Source organism: Temnothorax curvispinosus, unplaced genomic scaffold (assembly GCF_003070985.1).
Source record: "Temnothorax curvispinosus isolate PA1 unplaced genomic scaffold, ASM307098v1 QBEX01003650.1, whole genome shotgun sequence".
Taxonomy (NCBI): Eukaryota; Metazoa; Arthropoda; class Insecta; order Hymenoptera; family Formicidae; genus Temnothorax; species Temnothorax curvispinosus.
In genome coordinates, this window is record NW_020213430.1 from 794,162 (window position 1) to 809,874 (window position 15,713).

Consider the following 15,713-nt stretch of genomic DNA (forward strand, 5'->3'; position numbering starts at 1 on the left):
TCACCGATATTCTCCCCGATTTCAACAATAATTGTGCTTGCGCAACTCCGGGCCTCTTTGGCCGGCACGGTGCGGCGGCCCGCTCGTTTGATTTACGATAATTAAAGCTGACCTGACCTTTCGTCGCAGCCGAGAGGAACGCGCGACTCCCTGGTCGGCGGCCGCGGTACCGATGAGAGACTGCGAGATATTAAAAAGACTCTCTCCCCCCTTCCGCGTCCTCATTCCCAATCGCCGTTCCTTTTTTTCCTCTCTCTCTCCTTCTCTCTCCCCTGCCTCATCGGTAAGAAACGCTCTTTCCGAGACTGGCCGCGAGACGAGACAGCCTGGTGGAACCAACCGGGTAATTGCACGATCCAGCGAGCGCGCAGCTTTTGCATTTTTGCCCGTGGCCATTTCGCGAGACCAGATCTCGGCTTCCACCTTGTGCGACCGCAGAGCTACGTTCCTGATCGCCGAGTTATATCGCAAACGGTAATCGCGATTTACTTATGATACTTATCAAAGCAGGGGAGGATGATGGTTGCGGCCGGTCGGCCGGCGCGGCGTGAGTAGCGGATCCTTTCGAGCCTCCGCGGTGCAGCATTCGCGGGGCTTCTATTATCCTCTCCCGACGTGTAAGCGCCGCGCTGTGATCGAGGATAACGAATCTGATCGTGAAAGCGATGATATAACGCCCGGCGATTTATAGCGTGATCATCTCGTGAGGTATGATTAGAAACGCCGTCTCCGTTGCTGTTGCTGGTACACAGCCGATTCGTCACGGTTCGCGTAATTGACTGTACCGCGCGCGATTAAGGAAGCTCATTTCGAGGCGCACGATGGGACAATTCTTTTTCGAAAGATATCTCGATCCGTTACTTACAATCCGGCGAAACTCGCCGAGATCATCCTTATTGGGGGTCATAAAAACGTCGATCACAGGAATCAATTCTGCCGTTCGTTGCATTCTCATCGCAGCTGTGTGAGCAAGGTTCCCTCCCCTTCACGCTTACGCGCATCGTACTTATTAAGCTCCGGTATAAATCACGAGGCAACTCCGAGCGCGCACGAATTAACGATCAATTTCTCCGCATAATCCCGCGTCGCGGAACATAAATTTTCGGCCGAGGCACGCGCGACGCTATCGGTTTCATAAATTTAATACTCGCACACGGAGAGAGAGTGAGAGCGGGACACGAGGAGAGCTTCGCTCTCACGGGCGAGAGAGACCGAGTTGCCCGGGCTTGCGGGCAGGATTTGCGCGAGAAGGTGGTGTGGTGTCCGTCCGGTGAAATGCGTCGTAAAAAAGATCCCGCTCTGTCTCGCGCGAGCTGAATACCTTCCCGACGTGAAATTCGGGCGGCGTCAGTCGCGAGATAACGAGCGCGGTTGAAAAATTGAACGTCACCACCGCGCGCGAGGCGGTGGAAACTGGCGCGCGGTGGTGTGTGTAGAGCCGGTCACCGCTACCGTGTTTGGCGGTGACCAAAACGTGAGAACGCGGAGTCGCTGGAGCAGGACCTCCTCCTGCAGGCGCACCGTTAATTATTAACGCGGCTAATATTTTTCTCGCCGCGGCGCAGCGCGGCGGCAGCGCCAGGCCAGTCAAGACAGCGAAATTATGACGCGATATCACGTCGCGATAAATCGTCGGGGTAATTATTCACATAAGTGCACGAGTGTGCGTGCGTGCGTGCATATAATACGTCGCGCTCTCGCCCGGCAAGTTACACCGTATAGGAGAATGGCCGGCCTGCGAGTGAGCGGGAATAGGCGCCGTTTGTATGCGCCACTTTCCGCCTGACGACGATGACTACTACGACGTCGTCGACGACGTGGATTCTTAGTTGAGGTAGAGCTGTGTAGAGTGACCGATCGCTGCGGAGCGCATTCGACAGCGGTGATAGGCGCCACGAGAGCGTGTAACTCTCGCTGGAATTATTACGAGGTCAGAGGCCATAATTGTTATTTATCAGCCGCCCGACGCGGCTAAGTATATTGCCATTATGGCTTGTTTCCCGCGTAACGATGATAATAATGAGAGCGGCAATTATCTCCGAGTTACACGCGATGACTTGGTGAATAGATCGCAATCTTTTTTCATATGCTTGAAAGGTGCAGCAGTCGCGCCTGTGTCATTACGCCGGGGTATTCTAGACCAATATAGCGCTTCGTTATATCTCATTTAAGTAACGTAACCTGCAATAAAGCCTTTTGGTGCGACGGATAAAATGTATACGTTAGCCTTCACGCGAGGAAACATGGTTTGTAGCGATTTCAACCGCGTTACTATATCCGCATTGTCTCGTGAAAACGTGCTTGTTGAAGATAATTGTTACTTATCCGGCAGACATGCGTGAGAAATGGAAAGCACACTTTGCGAGCACGTGTACTGACGTACATGAGATATGATTTCTTGCATCGGTGACCGTGCGAAGAATATGCCGCGCCGCGCGCCGCTTCGCCGTGTAGCTTCCATCACGAGGATGCGCGCCAGAATGGGAATTATTTATCTGCCCCGTGCACCGCAAGAAAAATGAGTAAAGGAGGAGACAGCGTGTGTATGCGTATGCCGTGTATGCGCGCTATGCCGCGATTTCTATTGTACAGCACGTACCTAGGGGAATGGAAAACGAATGTTTTCAAGCCGGCGCCGTTTGTTCCCGTCTCGATGTGTGCGCGCGCGTGGGCTACGCGCGTTTCATACGGGATAATAAGGTTCGCAAGTTGCGCGTGTGTGTATGTGTGCGCCAAGATTATATAGTTAGATCTTAAAGGAAGATGGTTAGCAAGTCATAATTGTATCCTCGTTTCGCCCTAGCGTCAAATCATACACATCCGTTTTTCGAGACTGCCCGATTACCGGGAAAACAGTTACACGCTACACGAGCCCAACAAAACGCTCGCGAAGATAAGCGACGCTGTGATTACTTTGCGGGAGAGCGGAATTTGGACAATGTGTGAAAAAGATGTGTCGACGGAAGAATATGGAAGATGGATCACTCTGGCTCGCGTTTGTTTTAGGACGACGACGTCGCGGACGATACTTACTTTTGTCCCGAGTTAACAGAGATTGATTGTCGCGCGCCCTTTTTACGTTAACGCTCGCGCGCATTGGGCGCACGGAGACGACCGAAGTATCCGCGTCGTCGCGGTAGATACAATCCGTCGTTAACGTGAACGACGATGACGATGATACGTCAGCGGCGCTAATTAGTTAGCCGCGGTGTCCCTCCGAGGGAGGAGAAGATTGAAGAAAGAACGGCGCGGCGCGGGCGGGAATTTCCACGTAGTCCAGGAGGTCGCTTAAAAGTAGCTCCGGGGGAGCGTAATCCATCATCGAAAGCGGGCTGGTGTAATGTAACCGGCCAGTTATACCGACGACTAATCAGTCAGGCTGCCTCGCCGTATAATTAGCAGTCTCTCGGTCTCTTTTTCGCGGCGGATACTCTTGCGTATGTCTGTAACGCGTTCGCTCGTATAACTACAATACTCGACCTCCCTTCCTGCAGCTCGTAAAAAGTATGTCTTGGTAAAAAGTATGTTTTGGTTTCCCGTCCGCGATCGTTAGCGAAATATTCGAGTCACGGTATATTACGTCTCATCTCGAGCATCGTGGTCCAGAGCATAAACTGGATGATATTTTCAAGTAACTTGTCACCGTTTGCGTGGATTTTATTAAAAACACGGTATAAGATAGCTATATATCGGCCGCGAAACGAGAGAACCATGCGTGAAACGACAAGTGCTGAGAGCGAGTAAGAACCTCGGGCAAATTAATGCGATCAGCGATCGTTCCATCAACGACGTAACGATATAATATAATTTACAACATAACAGTAATTTCTCTCGCGCAAAACGGGTGCCCGCAGAAGAATTCGCGCGTAAAGTGGTACTCGCGCGTCGCGTTTGGCGCGAGTACCTCGAGTGAGAGTACTCAGGCCCGCGCGGCTTGGCTCTTCGAATCCACGAGGGATGAGAGGTCATTATGGGCTCGGCACGAGTTAAATGGCGAACTTAACGATCTTCCACGAGAGATTCTCTCTTCCTCGATTGTCTCGGGCGCGGCCTTGCCGCCCGAAGCTTTACGACGCCGCGGCGACGGAGCCGGAGCTTTTACTCCCGGCGCGGCGCGGAAATTTTTATTTACCTTCGCCGGACGTGAAGGGACGCACCACTCCGGGTAGGATGACGCAAAATAACAGGAACAGCGAGCAAGATTTCGGCCTCATCGCGTATCACCGGATCACCGCGGTCCAATCATTCGTTCATCTCTCGCACGTGGTGTAAAGGAGGTAAAGAAGATCGGATCGGAGTCACACTTAAATACCGTCACTCGACGTCACTCGACACGACACTGGCCACTCGTCGGCTTGATACGAGCCCGCACCTGTAACATAAACGGAGAAGAACGCTTGATTACAACATTGTTATCATCTTGTTTTAGTTAAAATAATCTAGAAAGTAATCCTTCGCAGACACGGTTAACGTATAATAAATGAAATATCTGCTACGTTTAGCGGATATTTCGAGAAATACGATAAAGCAACCTATTTCGTTGCTATACGTACGATGTATGGAAGGCTACTCTTCAAAATAGAAATTCTCTCTCGCACGCAACCGGGGTAAAGAAGTATCGAGGTGAAACGGGTTTAACGTCGGTCAGGTCGCCGCCGCGGCGTTGTGTTTCTACCGGAAAGCGTAAAAGACGGTTAGGAAAGTCGAGAGTGCCACTTACGACATAGCTGGCAGCCCTTGCCATTTAAATATTCCAGCGGCGGCAGACACTTTCCCGCACGCGAAATTTCCTTCGCGGCGCCTTCATTTTCAGTCGTTGCTACCGTCGTGAAAGGAACGTAAGGAAAGCCAAGGCGCAGGGATAGGGAGAGCGTAATTTTCCCCCGTAGTTCGATGGCTCCCTCGAACGCGAAACTGCTGTTTCTTCGGGAGGGGGGGGGAGAAGGATTCCGGTCGATAACCGTCGGAATTAATTATTAAACGCGATTCGTCTACTGGAGAAATACGGTTCCTCCTCGGAATTATCAATATATTCCGCTGGATTCAACATTTCACGGAACTTGAGGCGTTAGTGCCTCGAGCCGACTTTGCGCGTAACGGGATTCAGAGTTTACTTTTAAATACCGGAGAAACACGTTGTATTAGCGATGAAGTTTTAGCAACGTAATTCATTGCACGTGTAAACCTATGTTTCTATTTAAATAACAACGCGGTATTACGCGAGAGTTATTTTCGCTTATCGATCGATACTTTAAATTTTCCAGCGAGATGCTTAAAATTCACGCGATATGTGCATATCATGCAACGAAATTCGCGCAGAAACGTATGATCGCGAACACGCTTAGCGTGCGTATATATGCAAAGCTTGTTAGTACCAAGTTGTTACACGATCCCGCCAAGTCGGTTAGTTGAAACGCGACTAAGGGATCGTTTATCAATGTCGTTCGTCAAGGTCTTTCGCTAGATGTTGTCGATTACATCTGTAAGTGCTGTTGTACAGCAGCTTTCTCGTGAGCAAACGCAATGGAATAAAAGTAAAATGGTGGTGAAATTTAGTACGTTGCGGAAAAAAAAGTACAAAGCAGTCTTTTCAAGTTCCGTGCTCACGTTACCAAGCTTTGCTCCGGAAATAATCCGCGATAACAAAATTTAATTGTCATTCGCAGCGATATTTTATGAAATAATTAAGTTAAGGTTATGTAATATTATTTTTAATATGTGCGTGGCATGCGATCTCCGTATATTATTTTAGTACTGTAACTTTTTCATGCTGGGAGATTTATGGTTTTTATAAAGAATTTTTGCGCAAACAAATATCTTATTTTTTATTCATGCGAGATTCAATCTGCTTATCGTTTTCGTGTTTTCCGTCAACAGAATAGGTTCTCAAAAATCGATGAAGCCGCTGGCGCAACATCGCCGCGAACCGTGTACACGAGAGTATACATCAGGTCGAAAATGCTCTCGAAGATTCATGACGCGGAATAATCCAGCGAAGGTCTACGCAATACGCGCATTATGTGGCCACGGTATCGCGGTACCCTACACAAATTTCCCATCTCGGGCTCGTCCTAATCCTGCGGGACGAGAACTCAATTTATAAACGCGCACGGTATTATCCATTCAAAAGGTTTAAAACACTCGACGGGGACCGTGCATTGCACGCGCGACGGCCACATGGCATTTCACACTGCAATTGACACGAATCCGCTTGTCCCCGGACTCCATTTGGTCGGAAAAAACCAGCCAGAAAAGCCGACTATCGTTTCCTTTCTTCCTTTCGTTGTATTTATTTAGGTGAACCGTAACGCGTCTTGTGGCGCAATGTGGACGCATTGTCGGCGTCACGACTAAAGCGAGCAAAGATGATACTCTTTTTCCTAACAAGTAGAAGACGAGAGCACGATACGAGAGCGGTCTTTGAGTCTTCGCGATGCATCTCGAGTATCGTATGACAACAGGTAGAGCGACCGGACTGGACCTAGCCAAAAGGATTCAGCTACCGGTTCTTGACGCGATTCATCTTTCTCGATTCGGAAGGGTCAGGAATTGTACGAATTTATTATACGGTCACACCTTTGAGAAATGTTTGATGGAGGTGAATGATACCGTATGCTTGTGGGAAAAAGATGGGTCGGGTAGGGTAGACGCGGTTATAAATTTTATATTTAGTTAGACGCTCCAGTCTAATATTTGCTGGCGATAAACGAGGATTATCTTGCCGGATTAGGGAAACGTCCGCTGGATATAAATTCCAACGTCTTAATAGTCATAGTCGGTAATTTAATGAACGAATTTTTTTGTTCAGTACTAAGGTATTAGAGTACGCTTCACGCGGATTTTGCTTTCTGCATTTTTCTTACTTCTATTTATTCTGTTTACATTCCGCAGAACGCGTTTACATTCCGCGTCGAATTTAACTCTTAAAGACTATATGGTCCTTATATGGATCTCGCATATGGACTTTTGATCGCGTGTAAAACTGCGTCTAATCAACTAAATCTTAAATAATTATATATGAAATAGGGGTAGAAAAGACTGAAGAATGTAATAGAATTAGAAAAATTGTCAATAATTAATATTAAATTGTAAAAAAACATCAATTTTTAAAGTTTTAAATGGTTGAGACTTAAGATGTAGTCTTTAAGGGTTAACGCAGTTCCCGCAGAACATCGTATACATCACGAACGTGTGAAACTAATCCGCGAAAACCGCGCGAACATTCCTCAAGGATGTACCGACAACCGCAAGGGATCCCTTTGGAACACGCGTCGAGCCTCAGGTATCATCCAGAACTCGGTTTCTCCCGAAGGCCGACTATTCCTTCTTCGGCCCGTTTCTCTCCATTTTTCGTCCCTCTCTCTCTTTCTCGCTTCTCGGTAACGTAATCCGAGAAGATTACGGAGCGAAATAAACATGTCAACCTCCCCCGCGGCGCAGCGCGGCGCAGCGGCCGCGGGGATGTGGGTTCGCAGCGTCTTTATAGACCGCACGTAGAGGATATCGCCTTTCTTTTCCTCGGCCGCGTGCGCTGCCTCTTCCTTGGTCTTTGCCTCGTGCTCACATACGTCGTCTTCCCTCCACAACGTTCGCTCGTTGGCGACGTAGAATCCTCTCGGATACCGGTCCTTCTTCTCTCGCCGGCTGTTATTTAGCCAACGGGCAGATGCGTCTAGGCAGGTTCACACGAACTCGATCGGTCACGAGTCCTATCTGCCTACGATCTGGATCCTCCTCAATCAAGGATAGATCATCGCGGTTTTTTCTTTCTATCAGATCGATCGTATCGGCTTGCACGTTTCTTTTTCCCTCCGTATATAGATATAAATATCGTTCTTGTCTGAGAAAAAGAGGAGGAACGAGATGTCGAGAGTGAGATGATTCACTCCGCCGCGGCCGACTCCGCGCGAGTGGAAACCTGCGATTTCGTGGAGAACCTGTACAAATACGTGACTACCTGCGGCAGGAGGATTCGATTTATAGTTGTATTCTTTGAGGCGCATCATGCTTAAAAGCGTTTGCATTGTCGGAAAAGATGTTTGCAGATGTTCGAAGACGTGTCGATGTAGTTATCGATTTCTAGTGGTTATTAATGGTCCTATAACGGGACGAATTCTTGCCGCGCCGCGTCGGTGTTCATACAACTAGGAAAGTAAGAACTTCTTTTCCACGATATCAATATTCCGTCGACGTACTTAGTGACCTCTTCACTTTTGCGATATGCTATCGGATTACGAGAGAAAATTATTTCCCCGCGCTTGTACACACGGCATTTCAATCGTAATGCACGACGGTGAGACCTTTTACTCAGGAGATCGCGATACACAACATAAATTATCTGTTCGTGAGTATCAAGGATACTATCTCGCGCGTTCAGCGTCGCTCCTCGCGTAGCGAAGTAAAACTCCGGCGCGGCGCGTGCTTCGACTTCCAACTATAAAGTAAGCGTAATAACTCGAGAGATCAAAGAGAGTCTCGCGCGAGAGGGGTTTAAAAGAGTGCAACCCGTAAAATCAAGCGTCGCGGTATCCATGGACTTACCTCTCCGCGACTACTTCTCGCGCGAGGCAGAAGCGCGAGGAAACGAGCGCGCGGCGAGCAACGATGTCACGATTCCAGGTATCCGGGATACAAAGGATCTTTACAACTTCCACAACGGGAGCGGATCAAAGGATCTGGTTCGCGGCTAAAGAGTTTCCCGATCTACGCTTGGCAGTCCGCGGCCTCTACCTTTCGAGGGTATTCCGAAAATCGGGCACCGCCACGCAGCCACGGTGTAATTTTGCGAAAAGGATGAAAAGCCTCGACGTCTCGTCGCGTCACGTCGCGTCGCGTCGCGTCGCGTCGCGTCGCGTCAGCTCCGCTCGCTCGACCAAACACCGAAATACACCTTCCCTTTGCTCTTTGATCGTTTCATCGCCCGCGCACAGAGCGGCGGCTATGTAACGCGGCTACACGGCTCCTTTGCGCGTAGTCATCTCGCAAACAGGAACGCCAAGAAGGGCGGCAGCAACCAGCTGAAAATATACCCGCGCGGAGACGATCGCACGCGCGCGCGCATGTTTCCCTAGTCTCAATGGAGGATCAAACGTTCCTGCCCTGGCTTTTGGTCGACAACGCGAGGCGAGCGCGCCGCGCCTGGAAGTTATTTCGACGTTTTTGCATGAATATAAAGTACAATGCGACTACGATCGCCTCGGGCGGGATCTCCTTCAGCTCGCCGCGATGCGGAGCTATGCACACGATACGACGGAGCCGGGAGATACGAGGAAACGAGGACGACGCGCCGTTCACCTCGACCGCGCATATATCGGCGGACGTAAACGAGAAGCTCTCTCGCGCCGTGGCGAGCGTATGAGGATTTTTCAGACGTTCGGCGCCTTCGGGTATTATGTGTAAAAAACGATGAGATATTCCCTCTCTCTCGGGCCTGCGAAGTTCCTCGATTTTATCTGCGCGCCGCTAAGAAATCCCGCGTGCGGTAAAAGTTCGTCGAAAACGGCGCGCGGTTGTTTACGGCGAATGTTCCGTGAGGTTTTTCGCGTCGCGCGTGACTTTTCCGTCGTCTCCCGCGCAACCTCTGCGGTAAGGTATAAGGGTACTGGTAAGAAACTCTTCAGGCTCTTTGTCTGGAGATCCTGGAGCTATTAAAATTTCACAGACATAGCAGCTACCGTTAAAACGGTATTTTTATTTCAGTATTTTCTATCCTCGCAGTTTTATTGCATCGATACTTCGAGCTTCGGGGAGATAAAAGCGTTTCGCCATCACAAATTTATTTGAATGAAATGAAGTCGCTCGTTTCTTTATTATCCTCATTTTGCCTCTTTCTATACATTCATTCTTCAGAATTTATCCCTCCGTCGTTATCGATCAATCAATAATCCTTTAAAGTGCTTATAACGTCTGCCCATCTGCTGTTCAATCGGTAATCTTACTCATCGCTTTTCGATTTGTATCGGGCCGTGTTCTCCGACCAGATTACGCCGTTAGCCGAACCAGTGGGCCCTTAAAGATCGATCGTCCGATCGATCGGCCGGCGCAATCGGCACCGAAGACACGGTCGTTTCGCCACCGCGCCGAAATTCGTCGACGCGTGAATATATTTTTCGCACGCGGACACCGGGCTCTCTTTGGCCTCGCTTTTGTGTACGCCCATCCGAAGCAGGTAGGCACTTCGTGTTCTCACGGAGGCCCCGAAAGAATCGGCCGCCGCAGATGCGGCTCTGCGCGTGCCAGGTGGGCCCCTTTTCGATGACGCGGGTCCTCTCGAGCCAATGCAACAACGGCGTTGTTCTCTGCGCGAGGGGGTTCCGATCGAAACCGCGATACATGGCGCTGTGCGTGGCGGTGCGGCCCGGGCTTCGTCGATCTTGACGGCGAGATAAGGCGGGACCGTACCGAGTTTTTAATGGCCGAAGCACGGAAAGCGCGGGGTACGATCGTCGGCTGGCCGCCGCGCCGCGCCGGTTCACGCACTCCCAGCACGTACATGCAGACTTCCTGTCTTCCTCGACCGGCGATCTTCTTGACCGGGGCTACGTGTAACGTATCGTCGTACGGCGAGAACGGAAAACGGAAGTTCGAGAAATGAGCGCGTCGCGGGGGTGAGAAGTACTCGAGACGCCAATGACGGCGACGTAAAATGATAGACGTTCGCGTAAAATCGTCGGACCCGACACGAACGTGACCAATGCGCACGAATGTGTAACCTTCCGCGAATAATATCGCGTGTGAATGGCGTATTAACCCGTCAGGAGTATCGGGCCGCGGCTCGCCGCCCGGCTTCTACACGGATCCCGTGGAGATTCGAGAGTGTAGGTCCCGCATAATAGTTTCACTCCAGAATATTTCGACGTGATATTTTTATTCATGATGGGTGGGGAGAGAATTTCAACGAACGCATTATAAAGCGCGCGCGCGCACACGGCAATGGAGCTGAAATTGCACGTTGAGAGGGAGCGGGAGAAGCGATGTAAGCTCTTGTATGAATTGGCTTCTTAAATTCACCGGTCGATACGTGAAATTTATTGTAAAAAATAACAGCGCTCTAATTTTAATTAATTATTATTTAATTGGCTATTAAGATTGAAAAGTAGATACACACAATTTGTGTTTGTACGTCTTGTTCATGAAGCATTCACGCCATACAGCGTTTATTTACCATCAAGATTCATCAAGTTCTTTTTTTACGGGAAAGTGCTATTATAATTTCAATTTGTTGCCCTCAGCTGTTGCCTGGAAAATCCACCGAGCGTCTTGTAAGAAACGCAGACCGTTCCGGTATATAATTATTTTTCCTCTGTTGCACGAAGAAAAGCGGAAGTTAAAAGCGCGGCTAGCGTCGATAGCGGAACCGACACCGACGAGGAAGGCAACGTTGGTTGAAAGGCAAACTCCTGTCGGTGACGGGGCGAACATTCAAAGAAGCGCGCGCGTGTCACGCTCGGTGTATTTACAGAAAGCGACTAATGTAGTAAAAGCAGAAATAAAGGGATCCGCCGACAAAACGCGCCTCGCGCGCGTTCCACTTCATTATTCTCGAGAACCCTTTTCCACGCGGTACACGGTTCCGCGTCATGACGATCATCGCCGTGAGTTAGTCGCTTAATAAAGTCTCCAATGAAGTCAAACGAGATCCCTCATTTTCAATCGCGCCGAACACCACTGCACCGGTGTGGTCGATCGAAATGTTTAGTCAGCCGCCGTAGTCTGTTTCTCTCGTAATCGTTTTGAAACCACTCGATCTTCCGTATCGCGCTTCGAAGTTATTTATAACGGCGGAATCATGCGTCACCGGATTGCTCCAGATCGAGTATTTATCGATCCATCGATTCTAGTTGCACGGTGAATTTTTGTGATGCGATAGAAATCGCGAAGCGCTTTCTATTCTCTCTTCCTTCGTATCTTTTTTACGTATATATATTATCGCAAAATTTATATGCGCGCGGTCTAATTAGTTAACGTTCCCACCGTGAACATTGCAGTAGTACGCGAAAATATTTCAATGGGCATGACTCTGCGAAATGGAATAAAGCCGTAATTATACAGCACCACTGATATAATTAATACATTTTACCTTCGCAATTTAAAGAGATAGCATGTTATTAATTAACGAACGTTCGACGAACGCGTGCGCAATGATATATCGAGCGTTTTCTATCCCAGATGATTTACTCGTGTCACAGAGACGCGAGATCTTTACGAGCGATCGTGAGCTCGTGAGTGTCACGACTAAAGATTCACAGTCAATAAATGCCGTATAAAGTTGGAAACGTAATGTTATCGATTTGTTCGAGATAATGCCGTCCTTTCAGCGTCGTTTCCCTCGTTATAACCGCGCAAACGTACTGATCTATCGCTGACGATAGATATGATCGTCCTACCGGAATACCGTTGAAGGGGCTGTAATTGAATCGACCATTTTGCAAATCACCGTCGACAATCCAGCCAATCTAACGATGTAATAGCGCCGCTTTATCGGGAATCGACATTGCGCGCACGTATGGATATCTGGTAATCTCTAGACCTTCGGAGATCTTCTCCCCCCTCTTATGATGTATACGTTTCGCGTATTTCCGAGTAAATATGGGGTAGGTAGCGGTACGAGTGCAATTTTAAAGCTTTCTGGTAAAAGATGCAGGCATGTATCCGGCGTAAATCGTCGGCAACTTACTGCTCGCCATTAAGAGTCCTGGCCGAAGAACGTGCTCCTGTATATGTAATCCTAGTAAGTGCCCTCGAGTACTTGTAAATCTTTATTCGACGCATATGGGAGGATATTTTACGATTACGCGAATACTCGCGCGCATGTTCCTCGTAGTTACCGTAGTCGCCTGGGAGCCATTTATTGACATGTACGATTACATTTTATTTACGCGCGAAGCTTGACTCCGCGCATATGACTTTATCCAATAAAACTGAAATGGATTTAGAATAATCCGTAAACGTTCCGCGTACATATTTCGTGTCCTCGGCGAAGTCTCGCACGCCGCGGGCATAAAGGAGGAATATAAACATAGCTCCGATGAAGCAACAAGTAATAGCGTATATCGCCTAGTTAATGCCGTCTCGTGTAATTTTTCCAACGACTTCATTCATTTAATGCGCAGACCTGTAATATAAGCGTACTTTAGCCTGCCAGACCAACGGCAGGCTGTGCATGCGGTCGAAGATTATAGCCGTTCCGCGCAAATCCGGTAGTTGATATCGGAAAGTGATCATCGAGTCGCGGCGCATCGGTAACAACCGGTATTTTGGAACAAGCCGCACAGGGAGGGAATAAGGCGGCGTCTCGTCGAGCACAAGTTTACGATACGTGAGTTTTTAACAGGCTCTCCCGGGGACTTTTGGAACGCGTCCATGTGGCCCAGCAGGAGCGCAGGGGTTAAATGTTAAACGTCCGTCTTTCGATTCGGTCCCTAGCGGGCTTTTGAAAATGTGCAGCCACCGGAATCAATCGGGAATATTCCCGGTCCCTCGAGAGCGTGTAATGAATTATCTCGATTAGTTATCTGAAACGTCACGACCGACCTGCAGCATTGAAACATCTTGATTGTGAGAAATGTAAATTTCTATTGTTCGTAAAATACAATATTTTAAGTTGCTGGAGAGGTATTATTTTAGTTTTCTTTATATTGAATTGATATTAAAGTTGTTAAGATCTCTCCGATTACAAAATCGGAGCAATATGTCCTTTGCTATTTTGTTAATCCATTTCGCAGTTTTGTAAAGTAATTTGCGTCATCATCCATATGCAGCAGCATTTTACGAGCGAAACGTCTACCACATTTCTGCTCGCGTCTCGGGTAAAGGCGCTACTTTGCATACGTTATCGGGACACATTTCCTGGGTCGACGTGGTACAAGAAAAATCCGGCTGCACGACGCATTACGCAACTTAACGTCGGATATCACTTACTCGTGAAGCCAATCAGCGAACCGTGGTTATCCATAAACCGGCTGGCACTTTAACCCCACTGCACTGACACTGGCGTTATCATCATCGTTGCAAGTTCGTTACACCGCGCGCCGTAACGTCATTTTTTTAGTCCCGGCCGCCACGACCATCGAGAGATACGTATTCGTTCGCCGATCTAGAGTGAGAAACTATTTCACCTCGATCCCCGTATCACGTATCCGACGCTGACAGCGCATAAAGAGCACACCGATTTCCCTCCGTCACCGGTAATCTATCCGCACCGTTCAAAAATATTGGAGCCCGAATTCGTCGTAGTTCGAAACGTCAAAAACCTCTCCCCACAGGTACGAATTGTGAAAAACGTCGCTTTCACCCCTCGTGTATGTTTCACGGGTACGGTACGGTGCACGCGCACGTCCCAATATATACGAGGGTACGCGTTTCGGGATTAGCCGTTAAGAGCGGATAAACACCAGGAGCCCCAGCACGCGCGGCTCATGTCGGCCAACTGACTCGTAGAGCAGAAACCTCGGGGCCCTTCGCCTCTCGGGCGCCGGTGCTGAGCGAACGTGGTGGTAATGGTGGTGGTGGTTGTTCGACGGTGGTGGAGGCATATCGGCGGTAGTGGTAGTGGCGGTGGTGGTGAACGGCGATGGTGGTGGTGGCGGTAGTAGTAACGGCGGAGGCGAAACCGGTGATGGTGTAGGTGCCGGTGGAGGCGGAGAGGCAGCTAAGAGGAGAGGAGTGGGCTGGTGGGAGAGCGTGAATGCCGTTTCTGCAGTCGTTCCTGTACACGCGGATGCTGTGGAGTACCGTCCGAACTGCCGCACGAGACGGACCTCTCCGTGTACAGAGAGATGGCCGCAGACATGGTCAAATATTCATCCTATCTGGTTGTCGTGGTACATTGCGTGGCCCTCGCGTGATACAATATTTGTCCAGGTTGTTTGTTTCCCGATTACTCAAGGGAGCCCGCAGGGCCAAATTTTGGGGCATTCGATGGTTATGCGTACTTGTTAGAAATGTATGATAAGACCACGAGTAACTGTTATTGGAGGAGAGCGGTAGTTTGGTATTTTGTACTAAAAACTTTAGTGAATTGGTACCTTGTGGGCGAACGGAACTGTTGACCGAAAGCGAAAGTCGTACATCAAGCGAGAGGAAAACCGCTTCTCATTTGTTTGCCGCCCTTTGCTTGAGCAAAGAAAGGTCTGAAAGGAAAAAGCCAAAAATCTAGGAAACCGGAGAGCTATCCTTCTCTCTTTGACAGCGGGGCTCAGGTTGAGCATAGAATCCGCTCCGTTTTGGCCGGCGCATAAATTTGTTTTTTCACCAAATAAATACGCTGACCATTTATTTGCGATGTCCCCCTTTGCCCATCTCCGTTCTTCTTCTCGTTTTCCCCGATCCCGTTCTTTCTCCCTGCTCGCCGCGCGACACGGCCGTACTTGTCGCTACGTTCGATAAATAAATATTGATTGTCGAGAAGCAGGGGTACCGCAAACAAATCCATTAATAACACAAATTCAACCCCCGCTCGCGCGGAGGTATGTGCATGTACCCGCGGAATCTGGGGGGCACACGAATACGCGCGCGGTGAGTTTTACCTGTACCAATCTGACGGTCCCCACAACCCGCGCTGCACCTAATTCGACGTTGTCGGTGTCAATTTATGTCTGCGGGTGGATTCGGCGTCACGGTAGAACAATTTAATAACGTTCATTTCCATGCGTTTCCCAATTCTGCCTCTCTCTCTCTCTCTCTCTCTCTCTCTCTCTCTCTCTCTCTCTCTC

At 49.1% G+C, this 15,713-nt stretch overlaps 1 protein-coding gene across 3 annotated transcripts in view; it reads right to left on the bottom strand.

Annotated features, from left to right (window-relative positions):
- LOC112452770 (netrin receptor UNC5C-like) overlaps positions 1 to 14,419 on the bottom strand; it is a 33,441-nt gene extending 19,022 nt beyond the window's left edge. For all 3 annotated transcript variants that reach the window (XM_025013160.1, XM_025013162.1, XM_025013159.1), the window contains exons 1-2: positions 13,921 to 14,419; positions 4,133 to 4,372 (exon numbers count right to left, since the gene is read on the bottom strand). In XM_025013160.1, coding sequence (XP_024868928.1) covers positions 4,133 to 4,214 — 82 coding nt within the window. In that variant the 5' untranslated portion in view covers positions 4,215 to 4,372; positions 13,921 to 14,419. The remainder of the gene's footprint in view (positions 1 to 4,132; positions 4,373 to 13,920) is intronic.
- Positions 14,420 to 15,713: the final 1,294 nt, after the last annotated feature.